Below are 17,553 nucleotides of genomic sequence, written 5' to 3'. Positions count from 1 at the left end.
TTTAAGTCCGGTTAGTAAGGCAAACCAAAGTCGAGTGCTCGGCTTTACGGGTGGGGATCAGTTCAAATACCGTCGGTGATCGAAGAGAGAGACTGAACTCAGTCAACCTCAAATCTCCGGCGATCCCAAACGACAACATCTTGCTCTTCACTGCCAAACGTTCATATTCCATCTGCAGCCATCTGCCGACTGTGGATGCTAGTTATTGTACCCACTTCACCCGGGACAAACACTCGACTACTATGTCCGACGCCCAACAAATGGAAGAAACGCCGGTGCTCACGCGCCGGCGCCGACGGGAGCGGCCGATGCTCGTCTGTCTCGAATGTCATCGCCGAAAACTGAAATGCAATAAGCAGCGGCCCTGCGACCGGTGCTCAAAGAACAATCCCCCGCTGAAATGCACGTACGTGAGACCGGTCCACGGCAGCGCACCGAAGCGATCGCCCCGTGAGCAGCGGCAGCGGCAGCAAGCATCCACGGATAGGGAACGAGGTCCCGACGTCAGGCATACACCGGGCCACTCCGACGATCAGGTAGATGCAAGACCCGAAAGCATATTGCCTGCTGTGAATCGCAGCGCTTCAGCTTCCGAGTCTCGAGACAGAAGCGTAAGAGACGATGACGCGGATTCACCGACTCCTGGGGCCCAAGAGGGCTTGCTTGATGGGAACGCAGACGCGCTGGGTATGTCCGAGAACGCCGGGGCCCCGACCGTAAAGCCGAGCAAACTCAATTCGAGAAGAACGTGGTACGGGCGTAGTAGCAACCACTGGCTTTTCCCAAAGGTATGACAAAACTCAACGCCATCGTTTTTTCTCCATTAACAATTACTATAGTTCCAGCATATCATGGCTCTCATGGGCCGAGCCGGGTTCTCTTTACCTGGCGGCCAGTTTACAACTTTCAATGAGCTCAAGACTTCGTTGTACCAGCGCCGAACCCTCTTTCTCGGAGAGACCCAGGGGCCCCAACTATCCATGTTTGAAGAGTTTCCACCAAGGAGCACAACGGAGTTTCTAGTCCAGCGATATTTCGACACTTTTGGCTCCGTCTTTGCGCTCTTACAAAAGCCAATTTTCCAAGACCAGGTCTTGAGATTTTGGGAAAAGCCTGAGAGCGTGCCAATTTCCGACTGCATACAAATCTTGCTGGTCATAGCCATTGGAAATGGTACTCTAGACATCAACAGCGGCCGATTGCCGGACACCAAGATTGAGGGGTGGTGGCATCTCATCCTAGCGTGGCAGGGCGTCGCCCTTCGTTCGAACCCTTGCGATGTCAGCACTCTCCAAGCATGCTGCTTGATTGACATCATGAGGCAGGTCTACAGCCTGGATTCTACCGCTACTTGGTCCTCATCGGGTATGCTGACGCGGAACGCCATGGTGGCAGGCCTGCATCGCGATCCCTCAGTCACAGGAGATCGCCTTACAAAGGACGAGCTAGAGACTCAACAAAATCTCTGGTACACGATCCTGGAGCTAGATTTACAAAGCTCAATGAATGAGGGAGTTTTGACAACGATAGGGCCTGACGACTGGGATATGTCGCTACCAACACCTCCAAGATCAGGTGGCAGTGTCGCTGGAGCTCACCAGGGTGACTCGTCACCTGTGGGCTACTTGATTTTGACTCTGAGAACGCGTATGCGTATCGCCAACTTCCTCAATGACATCAGATGCTCCACGAAATACGACGAGGCTTCAAAGTTGCAGGAGACATTTGAAGCTGCAGCACATCCGCTGCTAGCAGACAGCTCTCCTGACCGGGGAAATTTTGCTCTATGTTTCTCAGCCATTCTTTGTCAGAGGTCATTACTTGCTCTTCACTTACCATTTGGCATTCAACGAAGCTCCACGTTGGCGTTCTCGCACACCTTGTGCGTCAGCACCGCCATCTCCATCCTCGAGACCATTGATCCTCCCAATAAACTGGCCAAAGCATATGACGTGGGTGGACTGGTGAACATGATGAGGACCTCCGGGTCTCTGTTTCGTACAGTGGCCCTACAAGCCGTGTTGTTCCTCTGTTTTCAGCTAGAAGTGTCCATCACTGACAACAAGCCCTGGACGTTAATCGCCGAGCTTCGAGACCGAATCATAGATATTGTCGACCGCTACGCCCTCATTGCCGAAAGGAGGCTCGCGACGCAAGACTTTGTAGGGAAGGCTTTCATCATCGCCAACATGGTATCGGCGAAAGCCAAGCTTGTGAGGATGGGACACAGCGGAGCGGAGATCGATGCGGCTAGTCCGGCTATGGCCAAGGACATCGCCGAGGTGTGCTTCGCCATTTTCCGTAATCGGCCGGATATCCCTGGCCCTGTTCCCGAAGACACGACACCAATGTCGATAATGGAATGAAGATGGGATTCGAGAGTCCGCGTAACTGCACATATGTAAGGTGCTGCACTCAATTAGCCTGTATATATTCAGGCGACTAGATACTCGCTGTGGCATTGAGTTTTCAGATTACCTACCAAGTCTAGCTCAAACCAATGTTCCCGCCAGAAAGTCCTGTCTTAGGGATGTTCCCATTTATACTTGGACCGAGTTAAGAATGCTTCCGCGGGTCTATATGCCCTGTGCAGCTGTCATTTTTTCCATGGTATCGCCAGCATCAATGTCATTATCATGATTCTGAGCCGTGATTGCGACCACTGGACGAGCTTGCTGAGTCTCTAGAATGCATGCATGCCATCCTCCGCCTACCTTGCGAGCCCGATGCCTATGAAGTCCAAATCCAATGGCATCATTGACTGAGATTCTCAGAGAGTAGCAAGCCTTCTCGGTGAGGTAGTCGATTGGTCTCAACGGGATGCCAAAGATCACCTTGCTTCAATACGACTACCTTGGCAGATTAAACTCGCCACACAACATAGATCTGTGCTTTGTTGAGCGGTAATACTAGCTGATTCAGGAAGTGGATTCCGCCGTGATAGTGAAATCCAGGAGGCCTTTTTAGATATACACGCGAGTCATAGCTTTGCATCACTACAGCCCGTCATTCTCCTCAAGCTTCGAAGACTTGATGGATTCCGAAATTTGAGCTCAATAAGCCGGGGATTCTAGATAGATACAGCCTAAAGGCGTGTCAATCTTCGTATCTAGGAAGAGTTCGGCTATCTACTCATTAGGTAGAGAACGCCTGGTACCTTTACTTCACCACCTCCATGCCTCAGCCAGTAGCACAGTGCTTTGTGCTTGAACCTCACGCCCAGATTCCCTTCCAGGTATGCTTCGCATCGATGAGCAGATACCCATACATTACCTTTATTGTCAGTTGGGGCCTACCCGAAGTGACGGACTTGGCGGAATCCTTTGATGCTAAATCCTCACCCTATACATCCTCAGTAGAGGCCAGAATGCACCAAAATGCTACACTTGCAACCTATAATCCGCCAAGCCATGACCGTCTTTGTAATGCGGAGTTCTCGGCGGCTTGTAAAGCTTCTTAAAACGAAATACTGGGGCTCATGGTATCAGGAACTGATTCCAAATCTTTCTAACAATGGCTGGTGCCAAACGACATCACCAGAATTCTGACTAACACAGCAATGTGATCATCTGCTAGCCCTGTATTCCAACTGGCATCTTGAGTCAATCGAGGAATTCACATTCTGCCCTACAAGTATAAGATATCGACAATGTCCTCTACAACTCTACTTCTTTTTCTCCTCGTCATTGCATTACCATCATTAGCCACAGTTCGCCACCAAGCCTCACTCTCACGCACCACTTCGCCCAACATGCAGCCCATCACTCTCGCAAACCTCATCCTCCTCGTATCGGCTCCCCTCGCCTTGGCGAATCCGGTCGGCGAGGCGGCCTCTGCCATCTTCGTCAGGCAAATCAACTGCTGGAAGGCCAACTGCGGTGGCGCTGGCGAATGCGCCGGTAGCTGGGTACGTTCATCATTAACACCTGAAAAAGGCTATGGATTGATGCTAATCATTGACTCCATAGTGCTGCGTTCCTTGGCAAGCAGCTGATGGACCGGCCTGCAAGTGCGCTCCTCCTGGTGACACCAAATACTGTTAAGGTCGCGAGCATACTTCAATCATCATCATCATCATTATCAAGAGCAGTCCGGTGCAGGGTGCCCTTATCAATATTTGCGGAGTGAAGCATTCAGTGAGGTAGTTACATGTTCTTTTTTGGACTCCAAGAAATCTTTAGTGGCCTTCACAGAAATCGAAGATCCTCTTCTGAACAGAAAACCATCCACAAGTGGAAAAGAACTCACTTCCACCATTAAAAAGCCTTCCATTTAGTTGCCTCTAAGTATGATTGCTCAAAATTGCCAGATAATTCATATTGCGCCTCAAATACCGAACTGTGGCACCACCGGAGTGGTAAGCACGGTGTTCAACGGAATTTTGGCAGGCAGCCGGCGCCAGGTACGGCAGTGCTCCGGGGTGGATACTCGGCCCCGCAGGCCGATCGAGCATGATTGTCGGCTCAACTCACTCGGTGCGTTGTCCGAAACTCCGGCCTGCCCAGAGGCTCCATCACTCATGATTTCCATTCCCTTTCCAGAGACTGAGCGGGCACTGAATACGACTCCCCGCGCCAATCTACACGTGTACCGAATGACGCTGGCTGCAACGTAATTAGGGGCTTTCATATGGCCGAAAGAAGTCCGGGGTCCCACAACTTGAACAAGGGGATAGAAAAGGAGGGTTTCCCATGGCCGCAATCTTCAGGGATCCTCATTCTTCAACCAACCAACTGGCCGGGACCAGAAAAGAAAATCTCCATGTAGCCAGCTCCCCCTCCCCCCTTAGCGGGCCGTTTGACATCTCCGAGTTAGGCAACTTTGGTTCAAGTTTGAGCCACCGAAAAAAGCCGTTGCACCCTAATTCAGGGATTGCGTGTGTCGTTGCAGCGCGAACAGACAATGGATTGCTGCCGTGCGAATGTCAGACCATCCATTCGGATTGCCTAGAACGCCCATGATCAGTTTTCCGAGCCCAATTCGCCTTACCCTTCACGTATGAGGAACCTACACCTACAACTAAGAGACATCTGCCGTTCTTCGGGGTTTTCTTGCCTGCGCGTCCCGTTGATCGCTCACGCCACCCACCCATGTCTCCAACGTTGTAAACTTCGGTGCTCTGGCTTTTTCGGGTGTAGGTCAAATGCAGAACGTGTGGACCGCCCCTTTGACTATCTTCATCCCACCCCGGACTCTCCACACATTCTACCGTGGCGCAAGTCTTGGGAGATGCGAGAGAAGAGACGAAGAAGAATGCCTTTCTCCTCTGCTCTCTGGATTCCGTGATTGAAAGCTTCCTTCTCATCCTTCCCAAGTTCCCGTTCCCTGGCGAATCAGGAATAACACAATGTCAACCATCGAGACTACGTCGTCGCCCCTCGACGTCTCCTCGTCGTACCTCTCGGCCCGTACCGTGCTCGGTCTTGCCGGCCTATGGCTGCTGTACCAGGTTGCAAAGGCGCTCTACAACATCTCGCCTTTGCATCCTTTGAGCCACATTCCCGGACCTAAACTGTCTGCAGCCACATACATCCCCGAATTTTACTACGATGTCATTCTTTTCGGTCGCTACACCAGGGAGATTAGCCGCATGCACGAGCAGTATGGTAAGTCTAGCTGCACTCTTCGGGAAACTCAAGACGAAATCTAACGTTGTCGCAAAGGCCCCATCGTCCGCATCAGCCCCCACGAAGTACACTGCAACGACGTCAACTTTTCAGATGATATCTACGCCGTCAGTGGTCGCAAGCGCGACAAGCCTGTCCACCAGATTAACGGTTCTGCGTGAGTACTTCATACGTAGATGAGAACGCCTAAGAGCAGTAGTGCTTATCAAATATTTGTTCTCTAGCTTGGGCGAGTCTGGCTTCGGAACCGTGAACCATGATTCGCATCGCGTTCGTCGCATCCCCCTGGCCAAGTTCTTCTCTCGCGGGAATATTGCGCGCCTCGAAGGCGACGTTCACGATCTGGTCCAGAAGCTTTGCGACAAGCTGCTTTCTCAGCGGGAGGCTTTCGACGTGACAATGGCTTACAGCTGCTTCACCTCTGACGCTATCTCCGGATATTGCTTCGGTGAGAGCTTCGGTTTCCTCAGACAAGACGGCTGGTACCCCAACTTTCGGGAGCCGACTGCCTCCATCCTGAGACCTGTCTTTGTCTTCCGTTTCTTTCCCTGGACCAAGTCCTTTGCCGTTCTTGGAGAGTGGTATGTTTGCTTCTTGAGCCCATCTACAATTCCGGGACGCAATGGAAAATGCTAACTCTCAAAAGGCTTGTGGATTACTTACCTGCCGACATTGCCCTGCTCATCCGCACGCTCAAGATTGATATTCCCAACAAGGTGAAGCACACCAAAGCCGAGCTCGACGCCGGCATCCGGCACGAGCGCCCCACAGTCTTCGGGTCCCTCCTGGAGTCAGACCTGGAGCTGCTCGAGAAGAACCCACAGCGCCTAGCCGACGAGGCGGCCGCCGTCGTGGGCGCGGGAACCGAGACCACCAGCTGGGCCCTGGGCGTCATCACGTACCACCTCCTCACCAAGCCCCATCTGCTCAAGAAGCTCCAGGACGAGCTGAAGGCCGTCGTCGACGACCCCAAGCACCTCCCCGGCTGGACGAGTCTCGAGAACCTGCCTTATCTGGGTGCTGTCCTCCAGGAGGGCCTTCGCCTTTCGTACGGTGTCTCTGCGCGTACTGCTCGTGTGCCTACTGAGGAGAACCTGGTCTACCGCGGCGAGTTCAACAAGAAGCCTGTCGAGTATGTCATTCCTGCTGGCTACGCTGTTGGCATGTCTGCTGTGATCACGCACCATGACGAGACTGTGTTCCCCGACTCGTATCAGTTTATTCCCGAGCGCTGGCTGGACGAGAACAACCAACGCCGAAAGGATGTTGAGAAGGGTATGCTTGCCTTTTCCAAGGGCAGCAGATCTTGCTTAGGCATGAAGTGAGTTGAAATCTTCTTGACTTGGTGGGAACCGTGTTTGCTGACTTGTTTTTGAACAGCCTTGCCTTGTGTGAGCTCAACTTGTGCTTGACGGCGCTTGCTCTGCGTGTTCTACCCAAGATGCGTCTGTATGAGACGACGGACGAGGACGTTGCTTACGATCACGACATGTTCATTCCCGTGACTAAGCCGGGGTCGAATGGCGTGCGGGTGACGATAGTCTAACAGTCTTAGATTGTTTCCCATGGTTAGACTTAATTATCACAAGTGCCGCGTTCGCGGCCGTCTTAGTTTATTTCTTAATCTCAACTATTCCAAAAACATGCATACCAGAGTGGATGCCCTCGTCTCGCTACGCATAGAAACCCCCGTGCATGTGTGCCCCAGGATGAACGAATAAACCTATTCGGTACGGCTCGGGTTGGTTGTCTCTTTCTTTCGAGCTTTTCACAACCGGGGGGCGTTGACCGGTCAGATCAGAACTGGGCATATCACATCTTGGAACCCGAAAGCGGCAGAACGGCTCGTCTTATCCTCGTACGAGATGACCGTCCAACAACGGCTCCCACAATTCCATCGTAGAATACTTACTGTGGCCGGCGAAGATCCCAATTGTGGCCCCCTTCGACGTCGTAGTGATCGACATGTTTCAACCCCCAAAAACGATCGTGGCAGAGGATTTCGCTGCTCCAACTAGCGCCGTTCTGCCATGCGACATGTCAGATCCCGTCATTGGTCAACTGTCAAGCCCGTCCTTCCATGCAACTTTTTCGACGCTTCTCTTCGGACGTTGGTGATGTCTTTCGCCTAGTGCTGTGGAGTCCTTGAGCGGTGGATGCTCATCCTCTTGCAACGGACCCCTGAGCGTTGTGCCGCCTTCGCTAGCGGCCCCCAATTCCAACCAACCCGGGCCTTCTCGGCCTGAAGACCGGTTCCTTCATTAGTGATCATTGGTGACGGGAAAGTGGGCAAATAAGACCCAGTTCGAGAACTGCTTCTTGACCTTTTTCCTCTTCCAGGCCATCCGGTTGCCATGGCCCATGGGTCTATGGCCCCCTTCTTGTTGGAAGGCGGTCCCTGTTGGTTGCATCAGGTTTTCTCGACCAGTGGCAAGCCTATGAGCATCTACGAGGTCTATGACAGTTCTCGAAGTGTCAAAGTGTCAAAGTAGCGCCCCCCAAATGTTAATATCTGGGGTTGCATCCATGGAAACCAGGAACATGATCCCCGGTTCTGATCTTTTCGAGCAGTCCAAGACCCAAGACTACCACTGCTACGCCGCCTCCTACTACCGGAACTGAATTTAGTTCCCAAGCGACCCATCCTGCTCCCCTGCATTAGTAGTATAGATCTGCAGGCTGCGGCTGCGGCACTTGAAGCCCCGAAGAGGGTTCTACCCGGAGGTTTATAACTCGGGGAGTGCCTACTTTTTGTTGTCAACACCACATTCGAAAACCGTGGCGTGAGGGTGGATTGCTTCTTAACGAAAAGAAAGGATTTGATCAAAGACCACGTGTCGCCCAATATGTCCTTGTCAACGAATGTCGACCCCGATCTACGAATCCTCGAGCCGGAGCACCTGCCACTAGCCATCATCATCATATCATCCGTCTTCCTCGTCATATCGGTGATATGTGTCGGCGTACGAACGAGCGTGCGCCTCGTTGAGGGCACATTTGGCCTAGATGATGGACTGATGCTCGCGGGAACGGTATGCCACTCTTATAATTTCGAAGAAACCGGATAGCTTCGCTAATCTGCCCTGTGAAAAGGTGGTTTACGTACCAAGTGTGGGACTGACGATATACGGCTGCCTCGTCGGGTTGGGCACGTTGCAAGAAAAGCTCAACATGTGGATGTTTTCAGAGGCCCTCAAGATCTACATCATCTGGATCTTGATATACGTCGTCGCCCTCGCCCTCGTCAAGTCATCCGTCTGCCTCACCATCCAAAGAATCATTACGACGAACAATGCTCTGCGCATCACGGTCTGGGTCCTGCTCGGCGTCACGTGGGCTTCTTTCATGATCACTTTCATCGGAACGCTGTTATACTGTCAGCCGGTCGAGGCCATCTGGACGCCCACAATGATTCTTAGTGGCGAGGGAACGTGCAGCTCTGTTGATGTCCTCATCGCCATCGGCCACGTTGCGACGAGCTCGGCTATTGTGACGGATTTGGCTTTGGTTGTTGTGCCTGCTATCATTCTCTGGGGCACGCAGATGAAGACGCAGACGAAGCTCCAGGTCTTTGGACTGTTGTCCTTTGCCTCGGTGTAAGTTTGACCATTGTAAAAAAGCAGACCACGACATCAAGACTAACGCAGCTCCAGGGCATCTATCATCACCATGGTCCGTATCCCCTATGTCAACAAATTCAAAGGCCAGACAGACCTTCAATGTGAGTAAAGCCCTTCTCCCCTTCTTCCGGTTCCCAAGAATCAAATCCATTGCGTCATGGAAAAACTGACCAGGGGCCTTTCCAGTCTGGGTCGCCCACACGATGCTCTGCTCCAACATCGAGACCGGAATCGGCTGCATCGCCTCATCGGTCCCCTCGCTACGCCGTTTCATCGCGCGAACCCGCGGCACGTCGGAAAAGACGAACCCGAGCGGGAGCGGGACCAAAACGGGTCTCTTCACCATCGGAAGCAAGCCGCTCGAGCCCAGGAGCCGCGACCGATTCCGCAACCCGACCGACGTGGGCTTCAGCCTGGCTACGGTGCACGGCAGAGGGGACGAGACCTGGGAACGCCTCCAGGACGGCGACTCAGATAAGGGGGATTTGCTGCCGAGCGACCAGAAGGGCGGCATTCACGCGAAGTACACATATCAGGTCGACATTGAAATGTCACACGACATGAGAGATTCAGGAGGTCGTTCTGGGTCTCTGGATCGTCACTGAAAGGAAGGGACGTGAATAGCCGGGTGGATGTTGGAATGTCAAAGGTACGGATGCTAGTGTTCAGACTAATGTATAAAATCCTGTAGAATATCCACTTGGGATGCAACCTTACTCCAACCCGACGTGCGCGTTTTGTCAACGGAAATTAATCAAAAACCAAGGCAGTGGCCAAAATAACTGCAGCAGAAATCCTCCCACTAGCCAATGATGACCCAAAAACCCTCTTGTTTTAGCCTCTGTTCCGCTTCTTTGACAGCAGAAACTCCACATGGGTGACAAAAAGTAAATGGGCAGAAAAGATCCCACCGGGCATCATGAACATAGTGGCTGTCAGCACACGTGTTTGAACCCTGTCCCTGCAAGAAGCTCTGCCCCTGAACGGCGCTCTGGCCTCTTCAGCATCAATGCATAAATGAACTGGATGGAGCCCAGCTTCCAACGAAGGAACACCTGCCCTGCGGCCCAGCCCCCAATAATGGATCGGGAATGTGGGTGGACGAGGAGGAGAACCTCGTGGCTCGTATTATTGAGGATTTACGCACAAAGTGGAATATCCGGCTTTTATGTCAGTGCGAGACAGGGCAGATCCGATAGCCGAGCCAAGAAGAGAAGTTGCTCGTGGGTGTGAACCTGTGTCGATTCTCACTGCCACCTATAGGTACTGCGGTAAGAATGCAGGATAACGGTGAAGCTTGAGTACAGGGAAAGTACTATTCGGGCAAAATGCCATTTCCAGCCCGCGGACATGATCTGATAAGACTCAAGAGGAGTTGAAATATCGTTGAAACTGTTATGTGTTGAGCGGTGAACCCCCTTAGGGATAGCACCTGGGGCAAATCTTGGCAAAAAGAGAGTTTCGGTGCTGGTCGAAATTCAGGAGCTCTGGCAATTTGCTGAGGCGCAAGATTGGGATCGAGTGTCTTGGCTGGCGAGCGAGATATCCATTCTCATAATCCCATGAACCTTGAAAAGACAAGTTCGAGGCCCAGAGCCTCAGTGCCAAACAGACAAGCGCAGCGATCTATGCCTCAACCGGGTAAGCTTCGAAGAAGCTAAGAAGGGATGATGGCATGGAGCTTTTCGAGCGACTTTTTTGAGGCTCAAGAGCTCCTTCTAGTGATGATTGTTAAGTTCATCAGTAAGCCGATAGACTAGACGCGGGCTCCGAGGGGGAGAAGCCCGATGCCGTGCTGCCCCATCACCTTGAAAAGGCCTCCGACCCGGCGTCGACCCCTCCTTGGCCGGATGGTATCCACTTTCTCGGCGAATGAGCGGCCACTGGGATCCCACGTGAACCCGGAGCCCGCCGTCGATCAGAGAAACGTGGGTAAACATTGCCGGCCTAACGGTAACCTGAAGCGGAAGGTCAAGAGATAGACTTGTTGAAATAACGATGTGACGACGACTTGCAGCTGCGAGCGTGCCATCCGGATTCTCAGTGTGCTTCCCCTCACCCGATCGTATTCAACATGTGTGTTTCGAAGAGTAAAGGTTCCGGAAGCCTTCAGACCAAAGATTCTAGTCATAAATGCTGTTCTGGTTCCATTCATTTTGTACTGCCGTGCCACATGTAAAACGAGTCTAAGGCGTACTTCCTTTCAAGCAGCAATGAAGTCTTACCTGGTCACAACGTTATTATTTGGAGCGAGCCTGGTCAGTTGCCAATCATCCGACCTCGCTCTACGCTTCATAACCTACAACATCCGTTGGGCCACCCCAGACCCAGGAACCAACGAAGCACCTTGGTCCGCCCGCAGACCTCACCTCTTCTCTCAGCTCAACTACGAGACCGCAGCCCGGCCCGAATCACTTGTCTGCATGCAAGAAGTTGTCGAAGAACAACTCCTCGACATCGCCCAAGACCTGGGCCAAGCCTGGTCCCACGTCGGCGTCGGCCGTGATGACGGCGTCGCTGCTGGGGAGTTTTCGCCAATCTACTATCGGCCGGGCACTTGGACTCTCACGGAGAACCGGACGTACTGGTTGAGCGAAACACCTGATGTTCCCGGGTCCAAGGGCTGGGACGCCGCGCTCCCGCGCATCGTCACCGTCGCGTCGTTCCAGCATGTAGAGAGTGGACTGCCGCTGGTGTATATGTGCACGCACTTTGACCACGTGGGCCAGGTTGCAAGGGAACATAGTGCAGAGCTCTTGGTCAGCTTGGCGAAGGAGTGGGAGAACTCGACAGAGGGGGCTGTGCCGGTGTTTCTGGGCGGCGACTTGAACATCGAGCCGGATAATGCGGCGTATCAGATTTTGATCGCGGATGGAAACTTGCACGATGTTCGGGATGTAGTTCCTGAGTCTAGGAGGGTGGGATACTCGAAGACGTACACTGCGTTCACGGATGACACGTCGGATGATACGTTTCTTGACCATTTGTTTGTGCGCAATCCGGCGGTTAGAGGGATGGAGGTTTTGACTCATGCGGTTCTGCCGAACCATTTTGACGATGGCGTGTATATATCAGATCATCGACCTGTTGTCGCTGATGTTGTGATTGATGTGTAGATCAACGGGGAATCTCAGATCGTGCTGGGGGTACTTGTCAATTAGTTGAGGGGAACATCTAGTACCCTCGGCCAGAGACTCCTTGAGACTTTAGGTACCCTACATAGACGGCCTGCTTGAACATTCTGTCTTGGTTCATTGAGCAGGGCATATGAGAATGGTGGCTTGCCACGTAATGAAGTATCCGTGGCACTCGGTGCTGATAGTTCACGGACATCTTGGCCCTGATGAAATCGAATGAATCCTAAGTTGATGGCTGAGAAATCCTCCTCTCAACTCCGTACAACCTTGGGGCGACCACTGCCAAACTCCTATACCAGCAAACGCCAAATCTCTCTCATATCTAGTAGCTGTCATAAGGTTTCTGCCCGAACACCACATGGAACGTCAGATACGAGTGTATCGACACATTCATCAGGCTCTTCCGCACATCAATCAAGAAAACCTCCACCTCGGCAGGACTCCACTTGAGCCCTCTCGTCAACGGCGCCATGCTCACGGCCTGAAGCGCATCAATGAGCATGCTGCGGTTATACAACCCAATCGTCTTGAGCTTCTGGTCCCGCGGCCACGTCCCGATGGGCACCTTCCACACCTTTTCAACAACATTCTCAAACCCACTCTCGCGGAGCATCTCCGAGTTCCTCTCCATCGCCAGCGGGTTGATGCCGAAGCTCCGGAACCCGGACATGCAGAGGTCCACAAACTTGCCGTAGCCGTACTCCTCGGGTCCGGGCATCGTCCCGTCGTCGCACTGCAGGACGAACCGCAACTCCTGCAGCTCGACCCAGCCACCCGGCTTCAGTGCGGTGAAAGCTTGGGAGAGCATGCGCGGCCAGTTCTTGACGGCCATGCACATGTGCCGCGCGTGCACAAAGTCGAGGGAGTAGGGCGGCCAGACCCATTCTGCCTCGGCGTCGTCGACGACGAAGCGGACGTTGGGGGGTACCCAGGTTGGTTGGATTGGGCTCAGGTCGATGCCGGATATGTCTGCTTCTGGGTACTCATCGCCCACTTGAGATGGTGTCAGTACTTGCTCAAGCTCATTTGGGCATTCAAGAATGTCGTCTGGTGAAGGTTTGTCAAGACTAATCGTCTAGATGCCATCATGTCTATCATGAAGACGCTATCGAAATAGCAGACTTAAAAGCAGACGATCATGCGAAAAGGGAACTCACTATCAATAGCCCAGATCCCCGTCCCCGTACCAATATCAATAATCTTTTGCGGATTCTCCAACGGCGCGCAATGAAGCTTTCCATCCATGACATTGACGCACATGGCATGCTTCATATCCTCGCGCTCCTGCTCCGGCTCGTCATTGGGCATCAGGTACCGGCCCTCCATGTACTTGTGATACCGCCGGGTGTTCTCAAAGACGTAGTCGCGCACGCTATTGGATAGCGACGTCGAGGCCGAGTGGTTGCCGATGCTGCTGCCGTCAAACCCTTCGTCCCAGACCTCGTCCCCCGCCCGAGACGACGCGCCGTCATCTTCCGTGTCGGCCTCGACCACGTTCTCCGCTTCAAAGTCCTGCTGTGGTGGTGTCTGCCGTCCGCCCGATCCTGATCGCGAGCGGTGTCCCGATTGAGGCAGAGGGGGGGAGGGTGACTTTTCGGGCTGGTCGGCTTCTGCCCTTGCTGTGGTGGTGTCCGCCATGACTTGTGCGATGCTGGCTCAAACCAGGCTCAAGAAGAAGACGTACGAGCGGCTTATTCTGTCCCGTTTCCCTTCCCGCGGTTCCTGCTCGACTCTGTCACCGAGGAGCGATTGATACCGCCGTCTCCGATCGACGTCGCCTGGGGTTCTCAAGTGAGGGCTCGTGTGTCTGGCCAGGATGTGCCCGAACTGGACGTTGAACTGAGATTCGCGAACGTAAGAATGAGACGGAGAGGGGGAGCGCGTGCTGGGGTCTTTGACCAGGTCCAGGAACATAAGTGTCTTTCTGTCAGAAACCTTAAACGGTTCCTTGGGAGCGGCACCCCGTACGTAGGAGAAAGGCAGAGTGGTTAGGGGGGAATAACGTGGACCGAGCCAGTCTGGTATGAGCAAAGTCGAATGACCATCTGGCGAAGAAAAAGAAGAAAGTGGAAGACAGGAAAAGCCCACAATGAAAGCCGTTGAGACCGGAGTTTCGGGGTTCGTTTGTTTCTTTTTTCTACATTCCTTACCCTACGGCTTCGGACCTTTTGTTCTTGTCTGTCAGCGGCACATCAGCAGCAGCTCGACGAAAAGGAAACGTCTGGGCCTCTGAATTGTGTCTGCGTACCAAAGTGGCATGTCGGCTCAGTCGACTTTAATGCCCCTGCGCCATCCTCTTTGCTCAACAGACCTATCAAGCTGCGTCCTGAACAACTTTAGCCGGGTTTGGTAGGAGACCGGCGCCACAGTCTAGAGGTGTTAGTACAGAGGCCGATTCCTTTTCTCACCAGACTATTCCCGGAGCGTGGGCCTTGAGCAGAATAGCTGGACACGGCAGACTCCTCGATTGTGTCTGTGAGAGAGCTGAACGCTCTGCCGTCATTCAGTGGCGCTCCGAGATGTCTCTGTTTCTCCGTCTTGTTTGGCCGGGTTTCTTTCAAGCACGCGGTCCTTCTTTCTCCTCTTCCCCCCCCCCCCCCCCTCCTCTTCTGAAAGTCGAGGTCCTCCAGCCGCCGGACCGTCAGTCCACGTCTGTGGCCCCCTCCTCTTTCACTCAATTCTTGTGGCTCGACTGGTTGTGCTGCTTTAGCTTGACAGTAGCTGCGTTTGCGCCATTGGCTAGCCGGTTGAAACCCCTCCGATCCTTCGAGGAATGTGTCCCCAATTCATGCAGAAACATGTAGGACTAGACGACCGCGGAACGTTTTCACCGACGTGGGTTGAGACACCACACCGAGCTGCCGCATCCAGCTACCGTCCATCCCTGGACGTAGCATCACCGCATCGAGTGAGGAGAAGCTTGGGAACTTGAGGCGCATCAGGAGGGAAATGCGGACCAAAGGTTCTTTTTTTGCGCGCTTTTTCCTCTCCCCTCAAGTCATTGCTCCCCTCTCCGATCTCAACATCCATTGCTAAAACTTTATGTGCGCTTGACTTGTTACTGGACGGCACAGTTCATCATCCCATCTCACCCACATTCCGTACTCGTACATTCTCCAACAACGCGACGCCTGTCAAATCCCGTGTGCCCGGTTTCCCGTGCGGCGTAGTCAACTTGCTTCCCATGCAATCACACCGTTGATCTGCAAACCTGCAGCAGAATCCACATAACTTCGTTCGGAAAGGGAACGTAATCACATTCCCCGTGTAACACGGCCGTGCAGATTCCGCGCCGTTCAGCGACCCGGTAGAACTTTGTTTGCTTCGGGGTCCCACACCGAAAATGACAAGCGACATTGGCGCTCAGATCCGGGAGGAGGCCGCGGCAGCGACGGAAGAAGTCAACGCGGCCCTCCAGAGCTTCGTGACGAGTCCCGGTCCGTCCGGAGGTGACTTGGACAAGGGCCAACGGCGGCGCATCATCGATGCGGCGAATAAGCTCATCAACGCCGTCAAAGATCCCGGCGATGAGTGGTTCGATGCCACGGCGCAGGTCGCGCAGCTGGGCGCGAACCGGCTCTTTTGGGAATGGAAGGTTTATGATCACATCCCATCCGAAGGCAGTATCTCGTACGGTGAACTGGCCAAGAAGGTCGACGCTGATGTATCGCTGATACGTGAGTTTGAAATGCACTGCCTCAGGGCCAACCCATTGAAGCTATTGGGAATATTCTGGTAACACTTTTTCAGGACGGACTGGTGGTGTGTTAACTTCAATGGGCATCTTACAACAAGTCGGCGACGACTCCGTCGCGCACACAAAGCGCTCTCGCATCTACATCGACGGTCACCCAGCGGGACAAATCGTTGGCATGGCGTCTGTTCTCTCCCTCCCATCCCTCAACCATTGCCCTCTAAATGCCTTACTAACACCCTAGTGTAGATGGGAAAACGGCCTGGTACCGTACGTCCACATGCCAGCCTACTTTGAAAAGTATGGTCGCAAGGAACCGCAGACTCTCAACAACGTCCCGGGCACCTACGCATACGGCGTGCCAGAGTACGGCTGGTACGAAATGCTGCAGCACGACCCGCCGCGGATGCAGCGGTTCCTGCGCGCCATGGGCCCCATCGAAGAGAAGATGCCCATCTCGGGTATCTACGACTTTGGGTGGGTTGTCGAGTATGCTCGTGAGAACGCGGGTGATCGGCCGCTTTTTGTCGATGTCGGCGCAGGACGGGGCCAGTCTATCAAGGCGATTCATCGCGAGAACCCCGGGCTCCCGCTGGAGAGGTGTGTGTTGCAGGATCGTGCTGAGGTGGTGGAGGCTGTGAGGAAGCTTGATGATGAGGATATGAGGTTGGTGCAGAAGCAGGTTATTGATTTCCACAAGGAGCAGCCTGTTAAAGGTGAGATAATATCTTCTCGAGATTTCGCTGGTTCATCGCTTGGTGAAGCCAGATGCACTTGCCTGTACATGGCAAGGAGTCTCCAGGCTGGTAGCTGACCGTGTCATGACTTCAAGGTGCCTTGACCTACTGGATCCGCCGGTGTCTACACAACTACGGCGACGAGCTGGGCGTCAACATGCTCCGCATCATCGCCGAGGCCATGGCGGAGGACAGTCGGCTCCTGATCCAGGAGGACGTGATGGGAAACCCGCCGCACTACACCTCCACGATGCTCGACTTCATGATGCTTACCTTCGGCGGCAAGCAAAGATCGATCGAGTGCTGGACCGACATTCTCGGGAGGGCGGGCCTCGCGATCAAGAGCGTGTCTACGGGTCAGGGACCGTGGCGGCACCTTGCCGTGATTGAGTGCGTCAAGGCCGCGAGGTGAGGCTATCTTGAGTTTGAGGGTCGAATCTCGGGATGAGATCGGAAGTTTCAGTAGTCCTTGTGTGTCCGCGCGAGGAGGATTGGGTTCGCGGCTGCGATGCTTTCTGACGGGACTGATGTGGCTGGGATAGGCGGTGAAGTCGTTGATGTGTAGGCCGACGAGAGAGAGACCAGTAGATAGCAACTTAATATGACACTATCGAAGATCGACGGGAGACAAGAGGTGGTTGACTTCAGCCTCACGCATAACGTGTATCAGCAACACCGCCAGCCTCTGCATTCTCAGGCCAGAAGTCGGATGCCATGTCTACAGGACCCCTAGCTAGT

General features: G+C 53.6%; 7 protein-coding genes across 7 annotated transcripts; 6 read left to right on the top strand and 1 right to left on the bottom strand.

Annotated features, from left to right (window-relative positions):
• Nucleotides 1–242: 242 nt before the first annotated feature.
• On the top strand, nt 243–2,366 carry CPAR01_00315 (fungal specific transcription factor; the record flags this gene model as incomplete). The annotated part of the gene is made up of 2 exons (XM_060484607.1): nt 243–788; nt 840–2,366. 2 exons carry the CDS (start codon nt 243–245, stop codon nt 2,364–2,366), a joined length of 2,073 nt encoding a protein of 690 aa, XP_060355464.1.
• Nucleotides 2,367–3,751: 1,385 nt separating this feature from the next.
• CPAR01_00314 (uncharacterized protein) lies at nt 3,752–4,043 on the top strand (the record flags this gene model as incomplete). Its single annotated transcript, XM_060484606.1, has 2 exons — nt 3,752–3,907; nt 3,969–4,043. The coding sequence occupies 2 exons, from the start codon at nt 3,752–3,754 to the stop codon at nt 4,041–4,043; spliced, it is 231 nt and encodes a 76-aa protein (XP_060355463.1).
• Nucleotides 4,044–5,347: 1,304 nt separating this feature from the next.
• On the top strand, nt 5,348–7,173 carry CPAR01_00313 (cytochrome P450; the record flags this gene model as incomplete). The annotated part of the gene is made up of 5 exons (XM_060484605.1): nt 5,348–5,606; nt 5,664–5,784; nt 5,852–6,208; nt 6,274–6,948; nt 7,008–7,173. 5 exons carry the CDS (start codon nt 5,348–5,350, stop codon nt 7,171–7,173), a joined length of 1,578 nt encoding a protein of 525 aa, XP_060355462.1.
• Nucleotides 7,174–8,473: 1,300 nt separating this feature from the next.
• Nucleotides 8,474–9,852, top strand: CPAR01_00312 (uncharacterized protein; the record flags this gene model as incomplete). The annotated part of the gene is made up of 4 exons (XM_060484604.1): nt 8,474–8,659; nt 8,721–9,223; nt 9,281–9,348; nt 9,422–9,852. The coding sequence occupies 4 exons, from the start codon at nt 8,474–8,476 to the stop codon at nt 9,850–9,852; spliced, it is 1,188 nt and encodes a 395-aa protein (XP_060355461.1).
• A 1,608-nt stretch (nt 9,853–11,460) lies between these two features.
• CPAR01_00311 (endonuclease/Exonuclease/phosphatase) lies at nt 11,461–12,363 on the top strand (the record flags this gene model as incomplete). Its single annotated transcript, XM_060484603.1, has 1 exon — nt 11,461–12,363. One exon carries the CDS (start codon nt 11,461–11,463, stop codon nt 12,361–12,363), a length of 903 nt encoding a protein of 300 aa, XP_060355460.1.
• Nucleotides 12,364–12,706: 343 nt separating this feature from the next.
• On the bottom strand, nt 12,707–14,022 carry CPAR01_00310 (methyltransferase domain-containing protein; the record flags this gene model as incomplete). The annotated part of the gene is made up of 2 exons (XM_060484602.1): nt 12,707–13,431; nt 13,542–14,022. 2 exons carry the CDS (start codon nt 14,020–14,022, stop codon nt 12,707–12,709), a joined length of 1,206 nt encoding a protein of 401 aa, XP_060355459.1.
• A 1,705-nt stretch (nt 14,023–15,727) lies between these two features.
• On the top strand, nt 15,728–17,227 carry CPAR01_00309 (O-methyltransferase; the record flags this gene model as incomplete). Its single annotated transcript, XM_060484601.1, has 4 exons — nt 15,728–16,061; nt 16,135–16,261; nt 16,328–16,794; nt 16,911–17,227. 4 exons carry the CDS (start codon nt 15,728–15,730, stop codon nt 17,225–17,227), a joined length of 1,245 nt encoding a protein of 414 aa, XP_060355458.1.
• Nucleotides 17,228–17,553: the final 326 nt, after the last annotated feature.

This window comes from Colletotrichum paranaense (genome assembly GCF_030867605.1).
Source record: "Colletotrichum paranaense strain IMI 384185 chromosome Unknown Scaffold_1.1, whole genome shotgun sequence".
In the NCBI taxonomy this organism is placed as follows: domain Eukaryota; kingdom Fungi; phylum Ascomycota; class Sordariomycetes; order Glomerellales; family Glomerellaceae; genus Colletotrichum; species Colletotrichum paranaense.
The sequence above is the reverse complement of the archived record's forward strand: the minus strand, read 5'-3'. Positions and strand labels throughout refer to the sequence as shown.